Source organism: Denticeps clupeoides, chromosome 5, assembly GCF_900700375.1.
Source record: "Denticeps clupeoides chromosome 5, fDenClu1.1, whole genome shotgun sequence".
Taxonomy (NCBI): domain Eukaryota; kingdom Metazoa; phylum Chordata; class Actinopteri; order Clupeiformes; family Denticipitidae; genus Denticeps; species Denticeps clupeoides.
The window spans coordinates 11,886,987-11,911,562 of NC_041711.1; the positions used below are offsets into that span (position 1 = coordinate 11,886,987).

At 41.5% G+C, this 24,576-nt stretch overlaps 2 protein-coding genes and 1 long non-coding RNA gene across 13 annotated transcripts; 2 read left to right on the plus strand and 1 right to left on the minus strand.

The window, feature by feature from the left end:
* Positions 1-268: 268 nt before the first annotated feature.
* mag (myelin associated glycoprotein) lies at positions 269-18,429 on the plus strand. 7 transcript variants are annotated; one of them, XM_028979561.1, is made up of 13 exons: positions 328-342; positions 4,550-4,637; positions 5,511-5,587; positions 5,676-5,743; positions 6,937-7,305; positions 7,725-8,021; positions 8,114-8,371; positions 10,594-10,854; positions 10,935-11,243; positions 12,187-12,286; positions 14,936-15,038; positions 15,480-15,536; positions 16,513-18,429. In XM_028979561.1, the coding sequence occupies exons 4-13, from the start codon at positions 5,698-5,700 to the stop codon at positions 16,669-16,671; spliced, it is 1,959 nt and encodes a 652-aa protein (XP_028835394.1). In that variant the 5' UTR covers positions 328-342; positions 4,550-4,637; positions 5,511-5,587; positions 5,676-5,697; the 3' UTR covers positions 16,672-18,429. The 7 variants fall into 7 exon arrangements, with proteins under 7 accessions (XP_028835392.1, XP_028835394.1, XP_028835391.1 ...); XM_028979560.1 differs by lacking the exon at positions 328-342 and adding an exon at positions 2,769-2,873; XM_028979559.1 differs by lacking the exon at positions 4,550-4,637 and having other exon boundaries at positions 269-342.
* LOC114790004 (uncharacterized) lies at positions 9,832-21,414 on the minus strand. The gene is made up of 3 exons (XR_003749746.1): positions 20,853-21,414; positions 11,332-11,387; positions 9,832-11,230 (listed from the first exon to the last, which is right to left on the minus strand). It is a non-coding gene; the product is annotated as an uncharacterized LOC114790004 (long non-coding RNA).
* LOC114790003 (uncharacterized) lies at positions 20,269-23,936 on the plus strand. Of its 5 annotated transcripts, none has more exons than XM_028979562.1 (8): positions 20,269-20,551; positions 20,776-20,905; positions 20,990-21,058; positions 21,295-21,360; positions 21,969-22,013; positions 22,210-22,354; positions 22,449-22,518; positions 23,180-23,936. In XM_028979562.1, exons 2-8 carry the CDS (start codon positions 20,893-20,895, stop codon positions 23,537-23,539), a joined length of 768 nt encoding a protein of 255 aa, XP_028835395.1. In that variant the 5' UTR covers positions 20,269-20,551; positions 20,776-20,892; the 3' UTR covers positions 23,540-23,936. The 5 variants fall into 5 exon arrangements, with proteins under 5 accessions (XP_028835395.1, XP_028835397.1, XP_028835396.1 ...); XM_028979564.1 differs by having other exon boundaries at positions 22,452-22,518; XM_028979563.1 differs by having other exon boundaries at positions 20,779-20,905.
* The last annotated feature ends 640 nt before the right edge of the window (positions 23,937-24,576 follow it).

A 24,576-nucleotide genomic window follows, 5' to 3' on the forward strand; every position in this document is an offset into this window, starting at 1 on the left:
CTAACTATATATATATGTTTTTCCCCATATATATAACGTACACACTATATATGAGTATACTATATAGAGATTAACTTTATCAACCACACATAATCTCTAAGCAAGATTTTTTGTTGGTTTTAATGTTAAATAATCTGGAATGGTGGTCATCTGATGTAAACAGTTCCCTGGTTGGGCTATAATTAGAGGGTTTTTTTTTTCTGAAGAAAAGCAGAGGAAAGGACAGCAGGGAAATGAGGGAGAGAGATGGAGGGAGGGTGAGAGAGAGAGAAGGAGAGGCTTGTGACAATCTGGCATCGCTGGCATTGCCTTTTTGCTTGTCGTCAGCACTGCTCATCTAAGGTAGGACTTTTATTATAAGGAGCTACATAAAGCTGTTTTCAGTAATGCAAATAAACTTTAATACATTTTACATGTTTAATGCTAAAATTAAACAATTTTGAAACATTTCTGTCACAACATAATCTAAATGTAAATGTTATGCCGTATATGCTTAAACCAATTGTACTTGTTTACTAAGGCGTTGCAGTATATACCGTGCAGCGCATTTTGAAGATTACGACCTGTGTTCAAACATTTGATTTTATATTTTGAAAAAGATTTGCATTCTTTGGGATGAAATGAGTTCGAAGACTGATGGTGTGAATCTTTTATATATTTTTATTATATATTTATGTATAAAATATATTGTGGTAGTGTGTGGGTGTGTGAAACATATTCAAAGATTTCCTTGTTGCCTTGTTCAAATATATGAGTTAATTTGTTCAGCAATCAAAACCGTCACATCTGTCAGACGGCTTCAGATGGATATATTTCTGGGTTTATCGGACTGCAGGCTGGGTCTGTGCCACATGATTCATTTCTTGAGTCTATCGTGATTTTTTAGACCCAGTTTCTGCAACGTCATTGTGATTTAATCAAAAAATGACCAAGTTGTAATGCTGGCTCGTCATAAAGCGATTTCTGAGGGGCTCGGAGATGTTAATTTCATCTATATGTTGATTCTGTTTCTTTCGCTCCCTGTACCGGCGGCCGGTATTCCCAGGCACCAGCCAACTCTGTCTCTATTGGTGGACAATGAATCTTTTTCTGGCCCACAACCTGAGACGTGCTGACGTCACGCTCTCTACAGAAATGTGAGGAAGGGTCTGGGATGGGTGGGGCAGCAGGGACAGTGCAGTCCGTGCCAAAAGGCTATTTACTGCTTATTTCTTGATGATGCAGTTGATGTCAAATAAATTCATGGCCCACTGTAACTGTAATGCCACCCAAGCTTCACCTTCTGTCATTTACATTTACAGCATTTATCAGACACCTTTATCAAGGGCGCCTTACAATCAGTAGTTACAGGGACAGTCCCCCTGTAGACACTCAGGTCAGGATTAAATGTCTTGCTCAGGGACACAATGGTAGTGGTCCCCCTGAGACTTTGTGGTCTTCTAATAGGCGAGTGTGTTACCCACTAGGCTACTGTGACCAAGAGCAGGGATTTGAGGTGACTTTGACAAGGACCCTAATTAGGATGTCTGGTTGGTTTGATCTTAACATCTCCAAAACCGCTTTTTTTCCTCACATGGAAATTCCAACTTTAATGAATTCTCTGTAGGACACCATGTGATCAGAATCTTGACATAATCACATAGTTCACTATTATAATAAAACTGTATACTACTAACCTATCCTGGGTCATTCAGCACAGGGCAGGGACTCACCCTGGGCGGGGCCCCAGTCCACTACAGGATGCACACATACACACACACACTCACATACACACACCTTCTGGCAATTTGGATGGAGGTGTGAATTTGTGAATTGTCAGTAGGTTATATGTAAACTGTCAAATAAATGACAGAAGAACAACACACACACATGAGTGAGAGATGTTATAGCGAGAGGGAAGGACAAAAAGGGGAATTGTTGTGAGCTAAAAGACAATTAGCTGTGCACATCGACTCCCCTGTGTTGCACGGTGTCAGGCTCCAGCAGTCCTGTTCTGTTCTCTGCGCTGGACGTCGGAGACAATGGCCGCTGTGTGGAGGCCGAGTGGGCTAGTGTGTGTGTGTTGTGTGAGTGTGTGTTTGTGAAGGCCACATTTGCATCCTTACTGGTCTGTACTTGTCTGGCTGATATGCTGATTACTTTCAGTGCAGCAACCATTCTGTTCCTTAATGTGGTTGGGTGATTTTTTTCTCTGGTTTCACTTTCTTTGAAGTCAAGCATTCATAGCCAATTTCATGACACAATCATTCTACCCTTTCATAAACTTACATGGCTTGTATTCATCACCCTGACATTCGTTAAGCAGACCCTATTTCTAACCCTGGGTTCTTGCTTCCTCTGGCACCAGGGGTGGCATGGTTTATGTGTTTTAAAACGTGGCCATCATACTTTGTTTACAACATGTGTAAATGTAAAGGGTGTCTTTTTATGCGCTCCACTGTGCCACAATAAAACATTTCAATTGTTTCCGCTGAACGCAGGAAAATTATGTGCCATCCTCTCCCCCTAAAGTCTTCCTCCCATCATTTCCAGCCCATCTTTCTGCCCTCCTCAGATGGTAGAGGCTTGACTGTGACCGTGGCCTCACCAATATTTGTTGTGCTTGGGGGGGACAGTGTGAGCCATTGTGGCACAAAACACTGAAGGGGTCAAGAATTTATGAATGGCTCACAACAACGCCCCGTGCTGGGCCGATCCGGGTGGGAGGAGGACGAGGTGGGAGGCGAGTGTGTGTGTGTGTGTGGGGGGGGGGGGGGTTCTGACGCTGATGGATCATGGTACAGAAGTGGTCTACTAGCTAGCTGGGGACCGCATGAGGGCTGACTGTCCGAGAGAGGAAGAGGCCTGGGATATACGTTGAAAGCAACACTCTGGTGAGTTATTCACCTCCTTCTTGAATTTGCCAGTTACCTTGATTTTAAGGTTTGAAACCACTCTTGTTGCGTCTTCGATTCCTACAGCATTTGCATAACACTGAAGCCTTTGACTAACACTGAAACTGAAGTCTAAACGTGCATAAAGTCCAGCATACGGGCATAATTATAGAATATTATCTAGCGCAGTACACCTATGTGTTACTGTGAGAAGCTGGGATAAGTAAGTCAGTTTTTAGGTTTTAATGCTTACTAATATTTGGTGTTGTTGTGGAAAAGGCCCTGTGGTCATCTTTTGGAATGCAGAAACCAAGCCTTTACAGTAAACCACGCCCAACACATATACACTGATCACAGTTTCCAGGAACATGAATGCTTGTTTCTCAGGTTACACTGCAGTTGCTTTATTTTCAAATAGATAAGGTCAGATTCTTAATTTATACATTCTATAATACACATGTTTGCATATTATAATTTTCAAACCACAATGAGAAGTCATGTACCTGGATGCACTGATGTTATATGTTACCTATGTAGAGTGTGAATCGCAGTGTGAGTGTGTGTGCTCTGCTGAGTGGGTGGAGGACCATCATAAGAACCATCTGCTGCCGCAGTTCTTGTAGTGGGGGCCTGGGCTTATGTTGGAGCGTGCATCACAGGCAAGCAGCAGTGCAAGCTGTGAGAGGGCCTGTTCCGGAAAAAAAAAAAATTCTTCTGCTTGTGCCCTTCACAAAGTGGCCTGTGTTGGACAGACAGGGTATCTATTATTCCTCCGGCTCAAACGCATGTGGAAAATCATAGCTGTTTGGACTGTAAGATGTCAAGATGATGGGCATTTCTCCACATATTACAATTCTAACAATGCGGTGTGGTCCAAGGCCTTGGCTGTACTGTTTGCAATTTTTGCTTGGTCAGACATAATTATATTAAATGTTACAATTGAAATTATCGAATTATCAAAACCACATTTAAACCACTGTTGGGAGGATTTGGTTGTGAACTATTAGATACTTATGACATCAGTGAAGACACATTGTTATCTTTTTATATCAAGGGGTGATATAACCATATGGGCGTAAGTGACATTTTGGATGAATCTCCAAATGAAAGATCAAACAAAAGGTCTTTCTACTTCCAAAAGGATATGCATAATTTTTTTTTAAATTGTATTTATTAATGACAGAAGCACTTGGTGCTATAAGGGTACTTTGCTAGTATTTTTTAATTTTTTATATGTAAACATTTTCAATAAAATATAAAAAATTGCTCACTATGTATACTGAAATATGTTTTTTAAAAAGTGAATTCAACACATTCACTTATGCCTTTACGAGTGTAACAGCCTTATTTAATTTTCATGTAAATTTCTTCTTATCGTGGTATATTGCCATAAACAGATTGTTCAACATTGCAGTAGAGCATCGATTTTTGTGTTTAATCGCCATTTTCCTGGAATGTAGTGCATGTAGGGTAGGTATTAAGTTAGTGTGTAGATGTAGTAGTGCAGATGAGGAGAGGGCACAGGAATGTGTGGAGTGGGTCTTCAAGCACGGGAAGAAATGTCTGAATGCATATTCAGAGCTGCCCACGACGCACATTCAGACGGGCCGACGCCTTCCCTGCCCCTCGGCCGATCCCCTCATCGTCTCCCCATGCCCCTTTCTCTTCATTTCCAGACCTGGAACGGGGCCCATCAAAAAACAGATCGGAGAACGCCACTGGGCTCGGGAGCAGCTAGAACAGGGATCTGGGAGCGGGCATGAGGCAAGTGCTGCGCTGGTCAACGCCGGCGGTGCTGTGTGTCATTTGTTTGTCCACACTGAATGGCCGTGTTTGTTCTCGGTGGCGGTGCTGGCCACAACGTGACCCGTGGCTCTCTTGGAACCATCGCTGATGTACAGTGTTACAGTATTAAGGAATTAGATCTTGCTGATGTTGCTAACGTTAACCCCACTGAGAATGTGACGCATGTCTGTTACGTGCATTATGCCCCAACATGTGGGAGATTGTATGTGTGAATAATGATTGCGTGTCTACGTCAATGTAAATGCACCCTTAATGCAGCCCGTCCTTCACAATCGAACAGAATGTGCTCTTTTATTCATGTGTGCCCCCCCCCCCCCCCCCCCCCCCCCCCCCTTAGGAAAGTTGTCTCTGACTCTGGGTTGTCTGGGGAGGCTCTAATATGATAATCATCGAGATTTCCAACACAATCCACACTTAGGCCCTCCATCTGTGGCCCCAGGCTGCTCTCCGCCAGTCACTCTGAGCGAGACGTGAGCCCACACAACGTTCGGCGTGACATCATGTGTGTGGGGGGAAGGGGGGTGTGCCACCCAGGTTTGATCATCTTGGGGCAGAGTGGCAGAGATGATGCCATTGTGCTGTGGCTTGGTGAGGGGTGGGGATGGGGAGATTGACGGGGGTCCCTGGGATGGTGATGCGTCATACTGCTGAACAGCGGCTGCCGTTATACGAGGCGGATTCCAGACACAGAGTTGACGTATGACTCGGATAAATGTACAATTCTAGTCCAGCTCACACTGTGGCTCTGTAGGGCACGAGCAGGTGTTATGTGTGTCCAACCAGTGTCCATCTCATTGGCTAATGTGTTTTCTTTATAATGATGTCTTACAGAAGTTTGAGGGTCAGCTGAGCCGTCAGTACATCATACATCAGTCCCTACCACACGTCAGAGACAGTGTCCACTGGAGGTAATTATAAATGCAAACGTTCATTAAGTCCAGACAGTGATTATTAATATGAAAACTGCAACATTTACCTTGTCTGCCTGTGTTACAGAGGTCTATGTTCAACTGAAATCATGATGTTCTGGGATCTGCTGTTGCCATTACTGCTGGTAATAAAAGGTATAACATCCATTATTCTCTTTCTCTCTCTCTCTCACTATTTATAATGTACATTTAAATAACATCCTGTATCTGTACAGCAGTCTACCGGTAAAATCTTTTTACAACATTCACATACTGAATATGGACACTATGACAAAGGATATTTAAAAAATATTTTAAAGTGATTGTCATTGTGAAACACTGCAGCACAGCACACGGTGACACAACGAAATGTGTCCTCTGCTTTTAACCCTGCATCACCCTTGGTGAGCAGTGGGCAGCCATGACAAGCGCCCAAGGAGCAGTGCAGGGACGGGCTTTGCTCAGTGGCACCTCGGGGATTCGAACCGGCAACCTTCTGATTACGGGTCCATTTTCTTACCCACTAGAACAGTTGTTTATTTTAAATTGTAGTTAAAAATGTGAAGATTATTGCGGTCTTGTAACATTAAAATGCAATATGTTTTTTTTTTCGATCAAAATATGCATCGCAAATGCCGTATATGTATATGTGCCACTACTCTGCCTGGCCACCCCCATCAGAGCTGTTAATCAGTTTGTTTAGTTAGCGTTTCAAAATCTGATGGCTCTTGTAGTGAGTAAACAGTTGTTTGCAATATTTATTGTTTAATGACTTGCATATGTTGACATTAGGTTTATAAGTAAATTGTGTACAGTTAGAATTGCGCCGCTAGGTCAGGGTGACCAGATCTCCTCTTTTACACTTTTTCTGGATAAATAAACACTCATCATGTCATCGGATTCTATATGCTTATTCATGCTGGTAGAAAACAGCATTCCCCCCACCTCAAACCCATCCACACACGTGAAACCCCCCCCCCCCCCCCCCCCCCCCCCCCACTAACAATTTTCTTTCTAAATAAATAAAATTTCATCTGAGTCCAAATGTTTCTTTAAGTCTTAAAGGTTGCCGACCCCTGGAGAACTGGTATGAAAAGTGGGTGTGGCCTCTTTTTTTTCGAACATGATGTGGGCGGTTGGATTTCCAAGATGTGTCATGACCTATTTGTGGCATGTGGTTTACCCTTCTTCTCATCAAGCTTACTTAGCAGGAGCTAATTTTGGTGAACTAATAAGTTTGTGTAGTTACATGTTGTCCTCAGTTACAAATGAACTGCAAGGTGAAGCTCTTACAATTTAGAATTATATATTAGTCCCTAAACTCTTTCTTTTGGGTTTAAATTTGGCAGGTGTCAGAGGTCAGTGGAATGTATGGATGCCCCGAGACATCTCAGCCATGACCAACTCCTGTGTGGTCATCCCATGCACGTTCATGTACCCCTCAGGCATCCGTCCGTATCGCGGCACGCATGGCATCTGGTATTTCGGCCACCCCTACCCCCAGTTGTTTCCTCCGGTCGTATTCAAGTCTCGAACAGACATTGTGCATGAGAGCTATAAAGGCCGCACAAAGCTGCTGGGTGACCTGCATCAGAAGAACTGCACCCTTCTCATCAGCAACATTGGCCTTGAGCACTCTGGGAAATACTACTTTCGCGCGGACTTAGGGGGTGCTAACGTCTACACGTATCCAGACTACTCTGACCTGAGGGTACTGGGTAAGTTTGCAGAAGCATGTTTACTGCATTAAACTCCTATTAAAACTCCTGATGACCTTTACTTTGTTAAAGGCTGCATTGTTCTCTATGCATAAATTCTATAAACATAACTTGATCAAGATTAAACAACCACACAAGAAGTATGGAACAGAGATTAATCTTTACAGGGCATACAAATATAGATCTTTTCTATTCAATGTTCAATTCACTGGATTCTATTGTCAATGAGTGACTCTTGTACGCCCTCTAGTGACCAGTAACAGTACATTAAGGTCTTTCTGAGTAGAGGTTAGAACTTAATTCATTTCTTGATCAACTTAGATTCACATAGAGGTACCGGGTTTATTTTATCACTTTCTCTTTCATTTTCATTTTCTCACTTATTATATTGCATTCCTGTCTTTTACACTGTTGTGCAGACCAACCCACCATTGATGTACCAGATGAGATTGTCAGTGACAGGAGCCTGGACCTGACATGCTATGTGCCAGACAACTGTCCAGACATGAGCCCTGAGATCCACTGGATGTACACTGACTACCTTCCCGACCCAATCTTTACCTCGGAGTATGAGGAGGACAGCAACACTGCAGTGATGTTCAGCACGCTGACCTTCACGCCGCGACCCATACACAATGGCCAGCTGCTGGGCTGCCGTGTCCACTTCCCCAACACCACCTTTGTCTATGAGCGCATCATCTCAATAGATGTCAAATGTGAGTTGTTAAAAATCTAAAAAAAATACACGAGATGAGATTCTCAGACAAACACAATCCCATTTATGTGTGAAATATTTGCTCTTTTGCAGACCCCCCTCGATCGGTGTGGGTTAACGTGTCCCAGGAGGTGATGGAGGGCACTTCGGTGATGCTGCACTGTGATGTAGACAGCAACCCGGTGCCTCGTATCTCCTGGCACTTTGGCGAAGAGGAGCTTCAGTGGGAAATGGCGTCCAATTTCTCTCTGTACCTGGAAGCCCTGATCCCGGAACAGGAGGGGGTTTACACGTGTTTGGCTGACAATGGCTACGGGATCATGAACACTTCCATGTACCTGGCTGTCAAGTGTAAGGCACACCGTTTCTTTATTAACAAGCTGGAACATATTATAAACATGAATAAAGCTTGAGGGCAGAGGGCAGGATGCTTCTCAGTACGCTGGTTACACACAAACCAAGACTAGAGCTGGACAGGCAGGTTTTGACTGGACACACATAGAAATCAACACACTGGTCCACCAGGTGGCGCCACATCCTCATCGGTCTCCTGGTCAACTATAGGCCATTTTTGCCCATGTATTGCATACATTTACATTTATGGAATTTTGCATGGAAATAGTCATCACAGGAAGACAGATGAATGCCACAACAAGGATTTCGAAGTGAAGTGAAGTGATTGTCATTGTGAAACACTGCAGCACAGCACATGGTGCACACAACAAAATGTGTCCTCTGCTTTTAACCCATCACCCTTGGTGAGCAGTGGGCAGCCATGACAGGTGCCCGGGAAGCAGTGTGTGGGGACGGTGCTTTGCTAAGTGGCACCTTGGCGGACCAGGATTTTAATCGGCAACCTTCAGATTACAGGGCTGCTTCCTTAACAACTAGGCCAACTGATGTAAGAAATACAGGCCAGACATTTGTGCCCATGTAATGCATACATTAACATTTCATTTACATTTAGCAGACAACCTTATCCAGAGTGCCTTACAATCAGTAGTTTCAGATTTAAGTGTCTTGCTAAGGGACACAATGGTAATATGTGGGGTTTAAGTGGTAAAAAGGCAATTGTGTTTCCGTTTAGGCTACTACCACCTCAGTGCATATTATATGTTACAACAAGAAAACATACAAAAAGCTGCTATAGCTGACTACCTGCCTTCAACATATTATAGAAGTGACACACTATTTAGCCACAAAAGATCTGTCAGGTGTCTAAGTATATACAGTGCAACCGCAAAGTATTCACAGCGCATCACTTCCGCATTTTGTTATGTTACAGATTCACTTTAAAATTAATTAAATACATTTTGGCCAAATTTATTCAAACTAAAAAAAATCCAGAAAGCATATAAAGAAGTATGCACAGCCTTTGCCATCATCCATGCAGTTTCTGCAGCTTAATTGGAATCCACTTGTGGAAAAAACAGTTGATTGGACCTGATTTGGAAAGACACACAACTGTCTATATAATGTATAGACAGAGAGAACCTGATGGTCACTCTCTCAGAGGTCCTCTGTGGACAGAGGAGAACCTTCTAGAAGAATAACCATCTCTTTAGCAATCCACCAATCAGGCCTGTATGGCCAGACGGAAGTTAGTAGTTACTTCTTTAGTAAAAGGCACATAGAGCCTGTCTGGAATTTGCCAAAACGCACCTAAAGGACACTCAGACCATAAAAAAAAAATAGTGGTTGAACTCTTTGGTATGAATGCCAGGTGTCACATTTGGAGGCACCACTCATCACCAGGCCAAAACCATCCCTACAGTGAAGCATGGTGGTGGCAGCATCATGTTGTGGGATGTTTTTCAGCTGCAGGAACTGGGAGACAGTCAGGATAGAGGGAAAGATGACTGCAGCAATGTACAGAGACATCCTGGATGAAAACCTGCTCCAGACCACTCATAGTTCATCTTTCAGCAGGACTATGACCCTTAGCACACAACCAAGATATCAAAGGAGTGGCTTCAGGACAACTCTGTGTGCATGTCTTTGAGTGGCCCAGCCACAGCCCAGACTTGAATACGATTGAACATCTCTAAAGAGATCTTTAAATGGCTGCACCGATGCCTCCAACCTGACTGAGCTTGAGAGGTGCTGCAAAGAGGAATGGGCCAAATTGACTAAGGATAGGAGTGCCAAGCTTGTGGCATCATATTAAAAAAGACTTGTAATTTCAGTATTGCACAAAGGCTGTGAATTCTTATGTACATGTCATTTCTCAGTTTTTTTTTTACTGAAAATTAGCAGTGAATCTGGTACTTGGGGTACAACAAGGGGTGGTAATTTTGATAAACCTTCACATTAAATTACTTACATTATAAGTTGCTATATACACATCTACATCCAGTCACTTTTTATGTATGTATTTGATATGTATGGTATGTATGATTTTTTTTTAATGGTTTGAATAGATTTGAATAATGACACATGAAACACTGACTGTTAGTCTTCCTAAATATCACCTTATTTCTAGTATTTTGATTTCATTCAGCTTTCCCCACCTTATCCCAGATTCTTGTTTGAGTTAAGACTGTATGACTTTCATTCTTGATCTCTCTTTGCAGACCCTCCTCGTGATCCAGTGGTAAACCACTCTGTGACGGTACAGGAGGGCAACTCCATTTCACTGTTCTGCAGCACTCAGGGAAACCCTGCCCCCACACTGACCTGGCTGAAGGACGGCGAACTGGTGGGCACCATCACAGCCGACGAACTGTCAGAGCTTGAGCTGCTGGACATCACGCCTCAACACAACGGCCAGTATCGCTGCCTGGCTGAGAACGAATATGGCCGCGCCAGCAGCTCTCTCAACATCACAGTCGAGTGTGAGTCAGAAACACTCGCCCACTTCATGCATCTTCCCTCTCCACGCCGTCCTCCTTGACATGACTTTTTATGTCTCCAGTTGCTCCAATCCTCCTGGACGAATCAAAGTGCACAGTGGTTCGGGAGGGCGTCCAGTGTGTCTGCATGGCATCGGGGAACCCTGAGCCAGCCATTGAGTTCTACCTGCCTGACCTTAACATCACCATAAACGAGACAGAGAGCCGTTTTAACTACTACACCCACACAGACGGATACACATCCACCGGCATGATCAAGCTGCGTGAGAAGGGTGAACGGACAGGCAATGGGGGCACTGGAATCCACGTCCACTGCAGCATCACCAACATATACGGCACCGAGACAGTCCAGCTGGAGCTGCAGCAAGAGAGTAAGAATTTCATGTGGCTTCCATCTCTGCCATTAAATGTTGTGTCATTTACAAATTATTTAAAGTCTTTCAACATTCAGTCACTCACCTGCTATCAGAATTTATGTCCATGGTGATGTATATTATGAGACTTTCATATTCTGCCTGAAAAAAATAAGCACAACAGAAGGCATCTTCACTAGTCTGACTGAAATGTGCTTGTAATTTTTTGTCATTTGAAATGTAATGTAATGCATATAGAGTTGCTAACTGAAGCACAGTGATTCTAAGTCATGGTGAAAATGATACAATTTCAACATGAAACATCGGCAGAAAATATTACAACCAACCAGCTAGCTACAGTGAGCTGTTAATTACAATAAGTTTACTCTAGTTACACACCCTCCCAGACTATAAGGTCAACTGGTCAGTTGCGCCTTAGTGTGCCTAAAACTAAGCGAAGGCATTGAGGGGGCTGCGCCTTTACTTCTGCAGATCCGAGACTGCTTCCTCACTCTCAGGTTTTAAGTCATACTTGAAAAGCCGTCTATTCTGCCCATATGGACTGAATGCTTAAGTGCTTTATAGATAAAGTTGGTATTGTATGGTATGGTAGTTATATTTCCAGTTTCCTAGCTTCCTATGTGGAGCCAATGACTCTTTCTATTTATATATTTAATTTCAGTGTAGAATAAATTTAAGCAGTTTGGTTTTGTGTGTTGTATAATGCATTCTGTGCAATGTATAACACATTTTACACACAGACGAGCCACATCACACACAATCAACACTTAAGTGTCACGTCCTCTGGTTGCCATGGGATCCCAGAACGTCACAACATGTCTAGGGAGTCTAAAATCAAAAGGACAGTTAAGCCTTGCGCAGACTGCAGTGATTTTCAACACAAATATTTGCCGATAACATGGCAAATGTTCACAAATCATGCCTCTTCTCCATTTTGCAGAAAAGTACATGATGGCAGTGATAGTGGGCACCATTGGAGGAGTTGCAGTCATCGCCTTCATCATCGCAGCAGTCAGATATGTCGGCCATAACAACAAGAAGTGAGTGCCTTGCTTTAACATGTGACCATGGTTTAGGGTGTAGTGGAGGTGGAAACAGAATCTGTGGGCACTATTTTTGAGCTGGCTTTAAGCATAGTGCTACACACTAAGCATGGGGTTTGTTTGCTAGTGTAGGGCCGGACCTCTTCTAAAATAGATCAAACAAGAAACTAACTACCCTTTTGGATAGATGCAGTGTGTACAGAATGTTTTTAGACCCTCTTAAATTTTTCACTATTTTTTACATTTCTGCCATTCAATTATTTTTTTCCCCCTCATATATGTACACACAACACCGCATGTTGACAGAAAAACACAGAATTGTTGACATTTTTGCAGATTTATTAACAAAGAAAACCTGAAATATCACATGGTCCTATATATTCAGACCCTTTACTGTGGCACTCATATGTTAGGTGCTGTCCATTTCTTCTACTCATCCTTGAGCTGGTTCTACACCTTCATTTGAGTCCGGTTGTGTTTGATTATACTTTTTGAACTTTCAACACACCTGTGAAAATGAAAGTGAAAGTGAAATGATTGTCATTGTGAAACTCTGCACAGCACACGATGCACATCACAAAATGTGTCCTCTGCTTTTAACCATCACCCTTGGTGAGCAGTTGGCAGCCATGACAGGGAGCAGCGTGTGGGGACGGTGCATTTCTCAGTTAAAGGAACTGCCTGAAGAGCTCAGAGACAGAATTGTGACAAGGCACAGATCTGGCCAAGGTTACAAAAAAATTCTGTGGCACTTAAGGTTCCTAAGACCACAGTGGCCTCCATAATCCTTAAATGGATGATGTTTGGGATGAAACTTGTAGAAAGTCAATCATCACTGCAGTCCTCCATCAGTCTGGGCTTTATGACAGAGTGGTCTCACGGATGCCTCTCCTCCATGCAAGACATATGAAAGGCCACATGGAGTTCCAAGATAGAACTTTTTGGTGGTATATGAGGAGAAAACCAGGCACTACTTCTCACCTGTCTAATACAGTCCCAACAGTGAAGCGTGGTGGTGGCAGCATCATGCTGTGGGCATCTTTTGCAGCTGCAGGGACAGGACGACTGGTTGCAATCGAGGGCAAGATGAACGCAGCCATGTACATGGATATCCTGGACAAAAACCTTCACCAGAGTGCTCAGGACCTCAGACTGGGCCAACAAGACAATGACCCTAAGCACACAGCTTCCAACAAGACAATGACCCTAAGCACACAGCTAAAATAATGGAGTGGCCTCACAGCAACTATGTGATTGTTCTTGAATGGCCCAGCCAGAGCCCTGACTTGTTGAGCATCTTTGGAAAGACCTAAAAATGTCTGTCCACCAACGTTCACCATCCAACCTGCCAGAACTGGAGAGGATCCCCAAATCCAGGTGTGAAAAACTAGCAACTAGCAAAAAGACTGAATTAGATCAAAAGGGTGCTTCTAATATATACTGAGCAAAGGATCTGAATACTTAGGACCATGTGATATTTCAGTTTTTCTTTGTTAATAAATCTGCAAAAAAGTCAATAATTCTGTGTTTTTCAGAATGGGTGCTATGTGTATAGTAATGAGGAAAAAAATAACTTAAATGATTTTAGCAAATGGCTGCACTATAAGAAAGAGTGAAAAATTTAAGGGGGTCTGAATACCTTCCGTACCCACTGTAGATGCTTCATTCATCCCGGAGGGGAATTCCCACGAGAGGGTTTGTGTTGGTGTGTATTTATTTCTGTCACCCAGAGCCCAATCATTAATGATGTTTTCATAAATAGAGTTTAAAGTGGGAGGAGCCTGGTTATTGACAGCTCTCACACAGGCTACCTCCTCATTCTAATTTATGCCCATCAATACATCACAGGTACAGACATCATTATTCCTTCCTGTTTTATCTAATTAATGCTTTATTTTACACTTGCTGTCAAGCAAGATGCTTGGTGTGCAGCGCTGCCCTGAGCACCAGCTCAAAAGAAGTGCCCTTAGTCTCAATGCATTTGTTCAATATTTAGCTTGATATATAATGTCATGTTTGAGTGGTAGCATGCAAAATTATTAACAAGTTATTAACAAAATGAGTTTATGTATTTGAATTATTATGTTAAAGGAAAAAGTTTTTCAAGTATCACAACTGTATTTTGACTGCTACCACTCTTTTACTGTAGTTGTATTCTCATTATTTGAGATACTAGGGAACACTAAAGCCTAGTCATCCATTCTAAAACATTGTTTTAGACTTCAACTGCTTAGATGAGTTATGGTGACAAACTATGATGACACTTTATACAGAGACCAAATATGTCCATTCATTCACATTAGGGAACCAAACTAACCAGAGTTACAGGTTCAATTCCCCGCTCTAGCATTGCTTTGTTTTTTCTGAACTACTAAGCTAAAGCAAAGCAAATGGCACTTAACCTCAAGTGCTTCAGCATACATCTCGCCATCGTTCCATTGTTTTAATGAAAACCAAATTGCCCATGAAAACGATTTCCATCCAAGCAACTAAACCATACATAACTACAGTGTTCTGACAGGGGGCCTCGAGGTGAGTGGGAGCGAGGCTTAAAATGGGTTTTATAATGGATGCCCAGGCTTACTGTGTTGCCCAGAGCTACTGTAGCAGTGAGACAGAGTCTGATCCTATGGCTCCGTCCCCCAGAGAGAATGGCAATCCTGGGCAGGACCTGGTCACTAAAGTGGAGAACCCGTCAATGTACTACAGCGCAGTCAAGAAGGACAAACAGAGTCTCAGGAAAAAAGTGGTGAGACGTGACACTGATGAATATGGTGGGGCTGGCTTATATTTAACCCCAAAAATGATGAACGTTGGTCATGAGAAGGGCATTCGTAAATTCAACTGTAATTTGTTTTTCCACTGAAGCCCACCTATGTTTGTATACCTTTAATAACAATGCACAAACCAAAACCTTGAAGCAGCAGAGGCCTTCATGTGATCGTGCACCGAGACAAGTATGGTGTGGGTGTTTTGCACATGCTCAGAAGAAAAGGAATGAGTTAAGAGTCAAATGCATGTTGCTTGCTTGCTTATTACCTTGCTAATTTCCCACTGATTAAACTTCTGAGTTGAGGTTGTGTGGATGACGTTTTTTTGTTGCCTCAGCTGTACCTGTCCAGACCACTGTTCTCTCCTCCTTCATTGCTCCTCTGCATCTGTCTCTCTTTCTTTTCCCTTAACTTAACAGCTTAAGACTGAGCTGCTGGGCTCAAAGTTTAACTCCATCCTAGAAGAGAGTGGCACGGTAAGGCTTAAACATAGAGGGCAAGAATTACTACTTCCATTCATGAGGAGAAAAAAGAATTGTCCATTAAAAAGTTTGCTTCCACAATACACAAGCAGAAGAATCATCAAAATAACTCAACTTTTTCTAACTCCATTTTTGTCTCATGTGCACCTGATGTGTCTTCAGCAAGCTGTTAGCACTAAAATATTCATAATTAGTAGGGCTGTCCATTGAGTTTTGTTTCAAATAATAGCAAAAGTTTGAAATAATTCATTGTGACTCTTAATCACAACAGTTTCATTCTTAACTGAGTCGTGGGTCTGTCTACAGCAGAACATTAAAAAGGTTTCCATGCAAACCTTCTGTCCAATCATAAACAGGTTCCTAACACATTATGAATGCTTTTTTCTTCTGCGATAACGACTCAGATGTTAACTCGTGTTAAACATGAGTTCCACATGACACAGGGAATCAATGCTATGCTGCAAATTTAAAACTATGACAAGTGAGACAAGTGTGTCTCAGAAGGGCTATGACAAGGAAATGATTCGGTAATTTTTTTTCAATAAATCACCGTTTAGTGCAAATGACCTTGGTTTTCTCAATAGTTCCATTTCAAAAATGTTCTGAAAATAGTCCCCCGATTTCCACTCTCTGTGTGGCTAGGATGAATTTAGTATTCGTGTCTTATGTCAGACTCTGGACAGGAAGTAAACAAATTGCAGTGGTGTTAATTGTGCACATGTTAAAAAAATGAATCACAGAATTATTCACAGAAATTAAGGCATTCATTTTGACAGCCCTAATAATTAGTTAGCAAGTGAAAAGGACTGTAATTGCTAACAATGTTCTTGTTGAACACATGTTTGGATAGCAAAGCTAATTTCAGCTCATGTAGCCTCACTAATACCATTGATATCTGACATTAGGGCCTTTCTTCGTGCCGGTTTCAGATATTGCCTTCTTATTATCCCTTTTTCTTCCACTCTTGTAGGGAGAAGAGGGGGATTATCAACCTGTGGGTTCAATGGCAGGCCTGGAGAGACAAGAGCTAAACTATGCCGCTCTGGAGTTCATCAGGGGCAGGCCCAGGGAAGGGGCACAGGGGAGGGCCGATAATGGCAGCGACTACTCGGAAATCAAGGCCAAATGAATCGCGATCCTTCCCTGACACTTCGGCGAACTTGGACACAGGGGCTTCTGGAATGCTCACCCATCCTTCAACACAGCTTCAGCAAGCCTATGAACTCACTTCATAGCACCCCCCCCCCCCCCCCCCCCCCCACCCATCGCACTCCACTACAAGCCGTTTAACCCAAACCAGTGGACAGTTCATGCAACAAAGATGCAAAAACAAACATCTGAACACCTCTCATTGTTGCCATTTCCCAGTTTTAATTTGAAATATGTGTTATTTATTTATTTTATACTTTTATACTGACCATGTCTACAAGTTCTTGTCTTGCTGTGTCCATTGAAAACCAAAGTGTCAGGGAACGAGGGACGTTGCTTTTTTGTTTTTTAGCGTCTCCAAACGTGGTGTTGGGGGAGTGTGCTTTTGTCTCGGCCCAAAAGCCAAGAGCTGTTCCCACCATGCCATTAGCCTGCGAGCCTGTACAATGTTATACAACTGAAGCTCTTTTTGTTGGTCTTTTTTGCCATGTGATTGTTTTATTGTGTTCACTGTGACTGTCTTGATCAAATTAGACAAAACCGGAACTCTAAATGGTCTTAACAAGATTGCTGAGGAATATAATACAAAGTTTGAAATGTCTGTTATATACCTGTATAATAGTATTTTCACAAAATGCTACCTGTTTCAGTGCTGGCATTTTTATAGGCAGACATTTCTATGGTTCGTATGATACCCTTAAAAATTTGAGGTACATACATGATAATTTGTCTGTTTCTTTTGAAAACCCTGTTCTAAGATCTCATGCATACATGGGGAATATTCCAGAACAGGAGAATATACAGAATTCCGTACGTTGGTCACTGAGTTGGGCAGGTTAAGGTCATCCTGACAAACTCCAGGTACTTGGACCAAGTGTTTGCCCAGACAATATATGTGTGTGGATAATGTGGATAAACCACAAATAATATCTCAACCCACTGGGATCAGCAGTGTTTGTAGATTTGTAATGCTGCCCTCAACCCTCAACCGTAACACATTTTTCTGCATTAATTAGGTTCCTCTTGCTCATTATTTGTGGCAATCTGGGGGTAGAAATTAAAACCTGCAAAAACTGCTACCCTTGATGGGCCAAGTCATGTACTTCCCTTGAAGTGTTTCTCAGACACAAGCTTATAAATATTTAATGAATGTGCTATGATACATGATAATTAAACAAGAGGTTGTGATCATTTATTCACCAAGGTTCTGAATATGCCAATATGTTGAGCCTCTCAAACATATTTGCAAAATAATCAGACTTTATGTACTAATTTGTTAACCAGAAACAACACTCTTATGTTCATAAAATGCTGAAAATAGCACCTTGGTAGGTTTAAAGCCACAGTTCATAGACTGCATGTATGCATACGGACATGCTTATATTTAAAATTATGTGAAAATGATCGCAAAAGGCAAAATAACATCTCAAATTCTTCTCAAGAACATGGCAAATGTTTTGCAATGTTTTATTTATTTTTCTATAAATGGGAAAATTATAAGAAGCCAATTTATGTTCTAATTTTTGTGTGTTGTATAGGAGATTTACATAAAATTCATGGTGTGGTGATGATAATTTTTCTACATTGACAAAATAATTTAGACAAGAAATCTGCAATCTATAAATTAGCTCCTAATGACAGTATATTTATGATGTTTGCTTGCCTCATTTTGGTTTAAAACTGTTCTGCCTCAAATGATACCATCTTTCTTACCAGAAAAATAAACTGCAGAAAACGATTCTGTGTTTTTTTCCTTATTTGGAACTGTCATGATTTAAGTAAGAGGGCGCATTTTCAGACATGCTGGCATGACTTGAAACGGTTGTTCTGTATGGACTGTGGTGGAGCTGACTCACGCTGACTGCTGGAGCAGGCGGGTGGTTGGCTGCTGGTGTGGCCCGATGATGAGAGCAGAACCGACTTTTGTTGGCCGTGGTTGAGGCCAAAGAGGCGAGAGAGTGGGAGACGAGCAACACCACACCGCAACGTAGAGAAAGTGAGAGAATGGAGCAGGAATAGTGGCATATATACTTGTATGCATACTTTCAATTTGCACCCGTAAATAGAAGTTTGCTCGCACTGAAAACAATTTGTATTCACCAAAAAATGAACAGATATATGCATCAAGTGATCTGTATTTGTATGCAATTTTTTTCAAATCTCGAAACTATGCATGGTTGCAAATAACAAACAATTTGTTCACATATTCACCAATAAGATTCATTCTTCAAGTCAATCACAAAGCTGCGGGTAAGGTAACGGCAATCCTGGCACTAAAGACGGTGAGTAGTCAGAACTGGCCCATGAGCTCTGTCTCAATCAATCACATTCAGGCGACTTAATGATCATATGCACATAAAAAGTCAAATTATGTACAGACCTTGCATTCCAAGTTACCTTGATCACCTGATATTTCTCCATCTCATTTGGACATCAAACCCTGGTGTTTATTTAATTGTGCATTTAAATATATTGTTTTTTTTTATTTTTTATTCTGAACTACATTTTGTGCATGAAAAGGCAGCTGAATATCATTTCTATGCTCAACCTCCAGCAAACAAAATGAATTTGGCCTCTGCAAACATGCAAAGATCTGCTGCACATAGAGTCTAGATATCAATGTCTATATTGTATAACAAACTGTCATGCCATGTTGGGGTGAAAAGGGAGAGGCGCAAACACTCGACAGTTAGGGAAATGTGGATTTTAATAAAAAAAATTAAAACACAGTGCAATGGCCTGAAACAAACAATCAAACAGTAAACTGAAAACCACATATGAAAGCATATGAAAAATAACATTAACAATGCAATACAAGCATATGAGGGAGAAACTAACTTACAAAGGGTTCCAATCACCAACACCAAACGATCTGATTAGAACCCTTGCACGCATGCAATGTGCAGCACCCAGCTAGCCCAGGATGGCCGAGGCATCACCCAAACAAAGACTGACAGAAAACAGTGATTGCAGGCAGTGGCAAAACTGGCCTGGATGGAGGAGAATCAGTGTTGTTTGTGTTGGCGTCCTGTGCCCATACTGGACATCACACTCTCACACCTCAATTTGGAGTCAAACAATTAATTTAGCGTGCATGCTTTTAAATGGCAGGAGGTCGCCAGAGAACCCGGAGGAAACCCGTGCCAACTACACACGCACTGAAGCCGGTTGGAAGTGTGTGGCCACAACGCTACCCGGCACGCCTCCACGTGGCACAATTAATGCAGTAATGTATTAATTATTGGCATTAATTATTAATGCATTAATAATGTGGGTTGGTGCCATTTCTCTGCCTGTGAGTCAGCATTTAATCTTAAAGCTTTTGCTAATCAGTATGAGTAGCAAAGAAGTCCCAAAAAATTTTATGTAACCCCTTCATGATATTCACAAGCATAAAATTTCTGGTTTTGTGTGTGCTAGTGCATTTTTTTTAATATCAACATTTTACTGTTTGCCGAACTAATTATTTATTTCTTTATCAAACATGAAATGGCCTGAGGTCATTCGTCAGGGGGAAGTTTGACAGGCATTCAGAATGCAGTTTCACTTCCCGTTACTTGTTCAGCATGAAGACACTTGTTGTTTCCTCCCTTTGCCACCTGCATCATGATGCTCTATTTATAAACCCTATTGCAATCTCATGCCCTTTAAGTTTTTTATTTGAATTACATGAATTGTACTGGTCATCTTCATATGACAAACCATCAAATAGACACCTTGGACTTTTTATATTCATGACATTATTAAATTAAGCTATGAGAATGCATGAGAAGTTTTCAACAGCCAAGAGGAAGTCCCTGACTGCATGAGCCATTAACAGGAACAGGAACAGATGAGAACGAAAAGAGAAAGAAGAAGCGGTAGGATTTTTGCAATTTTACTGTATTGATTTTAATATTTTTGCTATAAATATTTGACCTGATATTTCACAGAAACTTAAACGGACATATATAATCTTTTGCAGACTCTGATTTGGGAGAAGGTCATCAAATTATTTGTGCTAATGACAAGTTCAATAAGTTTACAGGTTGGCTTGTTGATTAAATGAAAGGTTTTTGCAATTAATAATGATCTTTCATTATAGCAGGGGACGTCCCTGAACCAGTCCAATTTAAAATCTGCTACAAAAATCAAACAAAATACAAGTAAGGATTTCATTACCATAAACAGCCATGTCCTCATCTTCTTTTCAGTTCTTCACATGCACCCTAATAGTTGAGTTGAGTCTTCATAAATCTATACTGAATCCTGAATCCTGGGTTTTGATCTCATACTGATATCAGTTTTCTTTATCACAGTGGTTCAAAGCAACGCCACTTCCACCTCTGCAAAGGATATTTTATCTAAACCACCTGAAAAAAACACAAGTAAGACACTTTACAGTCATTTCCTCATTCTTTTCTGTAATTATTCATCCTAGCTCTGTTCCTGCGCCTCTCCATATACTGTAAATATGGTCCTTTTTGGTTTTTGAGTTGAGTCTTCACCCTCTCCCTTCTTACTTACTGCATATCCTTTGTCATCTTTTTTCCATTGTAAATCTATACTGAATCCTGAATCCTGGGTTTTGATCTCATACTGATATCAGTTTTCTTTATCACAGTGGTTCAAAGCAACGCCACTTCAACCTCTGCAAAGGATATTTTATCTAAACCTGAAAAAAACACAAGTAAGACACTTTACAGTCATTTCCTCATTCTTTTCTCTAATTATTCATCCTCGCTCTGTTCCTGCGCCTCTCCATATACTGTAAATATGGTTCTTTTTGGTTTTGGACACTTCTATGGCATGAACAAATAAGGTGATTGGAAGAAAGGCAAGTGGGATATGTTTTACAGTGTGACATTCAAATAGACAATAACACAAAAAGCAAAAATATAATTGATACAAATTGATTGCAGACTATGCGTTGGTTCATGAGAAAATAACAGCATGATGATATTTATATTTGTGGTTTTGGTTATTTTACTGGAAACATCTGGTAGAATTGGGCTTGTTGGTTTGGTCTTGGGTGGTTGTAGCCTACACTCACCTACGAACCACAAAGTCACAGGTTCAATCCCCACTTACCACCACTGTTTCCCTGAGCAAGATACTTAACCCTGAGTTGCTCTAGTGTGACTAGGGTCTAGGGTCACTTTGCACGCAGGGTGGATGGACTACTCGCATTAAAAAGTAGCAGAAATGGTTGCATAAACTTGGTTGCTGATTGCTAATGGTTGCTGATTTAGTTAATTTTTATGAACATTCTTGTGTTATATAATTTCTCTGTTTTAGACAACTTCACTTCCATCGGTCCAGTGACTACTTTCAAAAATGAAAGTAAGGGCTTTACTCTCATAGACTGTCATTTCCCCGTTTCCCCTGTTCTTCATGTGATCTTCATGCTCTCCCTCTTCCTCTGTATTATCTGTAATTTTGTCTGTGCTATGGATTCTTGCTATTTTCACTTGTGTACTGTATGCATGACTTTTCACAACATTTGAACGTTGACAATTTACTTCACCTTTTTGGCTAGGTGTTTCTCCATCACAGAGAATGAATGAGACCTCTTGTGAATGGTTTACATGGGACACGAAATCCATATTCCCATTTGTAGTTGGCGCTGCCTTCTCAGCAATTGTCATCGGCATTGTACTCTGTATCTGCCTCTGCTGCAAAAGGTGACAAAACAGATAATAAAAAGGATGCAGTGATGTGTGTATTTTCATCTCTGACTTTTACATGCACTTGATTTTTACAAATGCTTTACTCTAGCAGAAAAGCAAAACGCAAAGAGCTCAAAGCCGGCATGTACTTTACGAGTGTGTCCAGTGATGATTCGAAGGTAAGATGAATCTTCGGAAAATGTACCTTGTGAGTCACCTTCTACCTGAAGAGAATAGGACTAAAGCCCAGCTGCTGGCTGGTCTAGTTAGTCAGGTCTTACTAAGCAAGTGGATCTAAAATGTTACCTGGAATCTATTTTAAACATTTTAATTGCATCATATTGAACGAATAAAGAGACAAAAGACTTTTCACAAATGAATAAAAGTGATAAAAAGTGATAAAAGTGATGTTTATCGAACATCTGACAGGTAGCATGCAGAAGATGTGTAACTACAGTCTGACCTTTTTGGAGCAGTGGGGTAAGAAGCAAATAGACTGTACATGGAATGTAGATTAATTTAATTAACTAGTCCATCATAATTCTAGATGTTCTCGTTTACATTTACATTTACAGCATTTACCAGACGCCCTTTTTCCTTGAGCGACTTACAATCAGTAGTTACAGGGACAGTCTCCCCTGGAGACACTTAGGGTTAAGTGTCTTGCTCAGGGACACAATGGTAGTAAGTGGGATTTGAGTGTGGCGAGCGTGTTAACTACTAGGTTACTACCACCCACTCATTTATGCTGAAGCTTAGACACTTCTATTCTAACATCTTTCTCCGCAGATTATAGACCCTAATGAGGACATTTTCTAATGAGTGGCGTGTATTCCAAAGGTTGAAGCAGGATATGACAAGGTGCCTCTTCAAGGCATTGTGACCTTCCCAGGAGGAGCTGAAGGAGTGACTAATGGGGAGAAGACGACCAGCCCAGAGAAAGACGTGGACTACGCTACGATCAATTACTCCATGCTGCAGAAGAGGGACGACACCAGCGTCCTGGGCCAGAAGAAGGACTTGGACACGGAGTATGCAGAGATAAAGAAGGAAAAGAAGCCTGATGATCAGGCCAGGAAAAAAGATGATGAGGACGGGAAGGAGAAGACGGAGGAAGGGAAGAAAGATCAGGAACCAGTTGCTGAAGAAGGGGGCAGAGCTCAGCATGAAGAAAAGTCCTCGGTGCCTTTGGTGAATTAGGCTCTAAAAAGAGAGGGTGTGCAAGCACCAGTAGAATGGTCAGGACAGAGTTCCACTAAATGCTGAGAGATGCGGGCTTAAATGGTTTGGCAACTTATCTTAAAACAGACACCACATCCCGGAAATTAGAGAAATAATGTCATGTCACAATGTCATGCCATGAACTAAAGCTGTTGCGATGCCCTTGCAAACACACTCTTCCTGTTTTGTGCAACTCTGTAATGTTCTCATAGGTACAGTAACCATTTTTAAAAATCAGATGATTGGTGTAGGATTTAGAAGCCCGAAATATTTTTTTGCTTGCAGTGTACACTTATGCAACTTTAGTAAAAACATGTTCTGCACCTTGTACTTGTCCAGTTTCTGAAATAAATGTACCATTATGGGCTGTATCCAATCTTCTGCCATGCATAACTGAGGGTCAAAGGTCAGCATCAGTGTTGTCCAGATTTCCATCATTTACATGGTTGTCCATGGTAGCAAGAACGCATCTAGCTGGGGCACACTATGAATGCATCCCCAGTTCTTTCAGAACTTGCAGACTTGCAGTTTTCCACCCTAATGTCACAGATTACACCAGAATGCTTCTTGTTTCACTGTGTTCAGTACAGTGCACATGCTACACAAGTTTTTAAAAGCATGGGGATACATCAAAATACTGAGTTGGGGTGATGCATGCCTCTTTTTACCATATGCATTTAAATATGTATACAGGTCAACCCTTCCACTCTTCACATTATATGCTCAGCAAAAAGCCACGTGATTACTACATACCAGAATGTAGTAATCATTACAGTAAATATTATAAAACCATCCCCAGACAGCACTGTCAATTCATATGCTGGGCGTAGATTTAACAGTCCCTAGCTGTTCCAGCAGTACTGATTCTGTTATTTTAACCATCCACATGCTGACACCCATAAAGTGTCATATCTATGTTTTTTCCATTTTTGCATCCATTTGATTAGCCAAATATTTCATAAACAAATTAAATATAAGTGATTGTTTTTGTCGTTGTGACACACAGCAAGCACAAT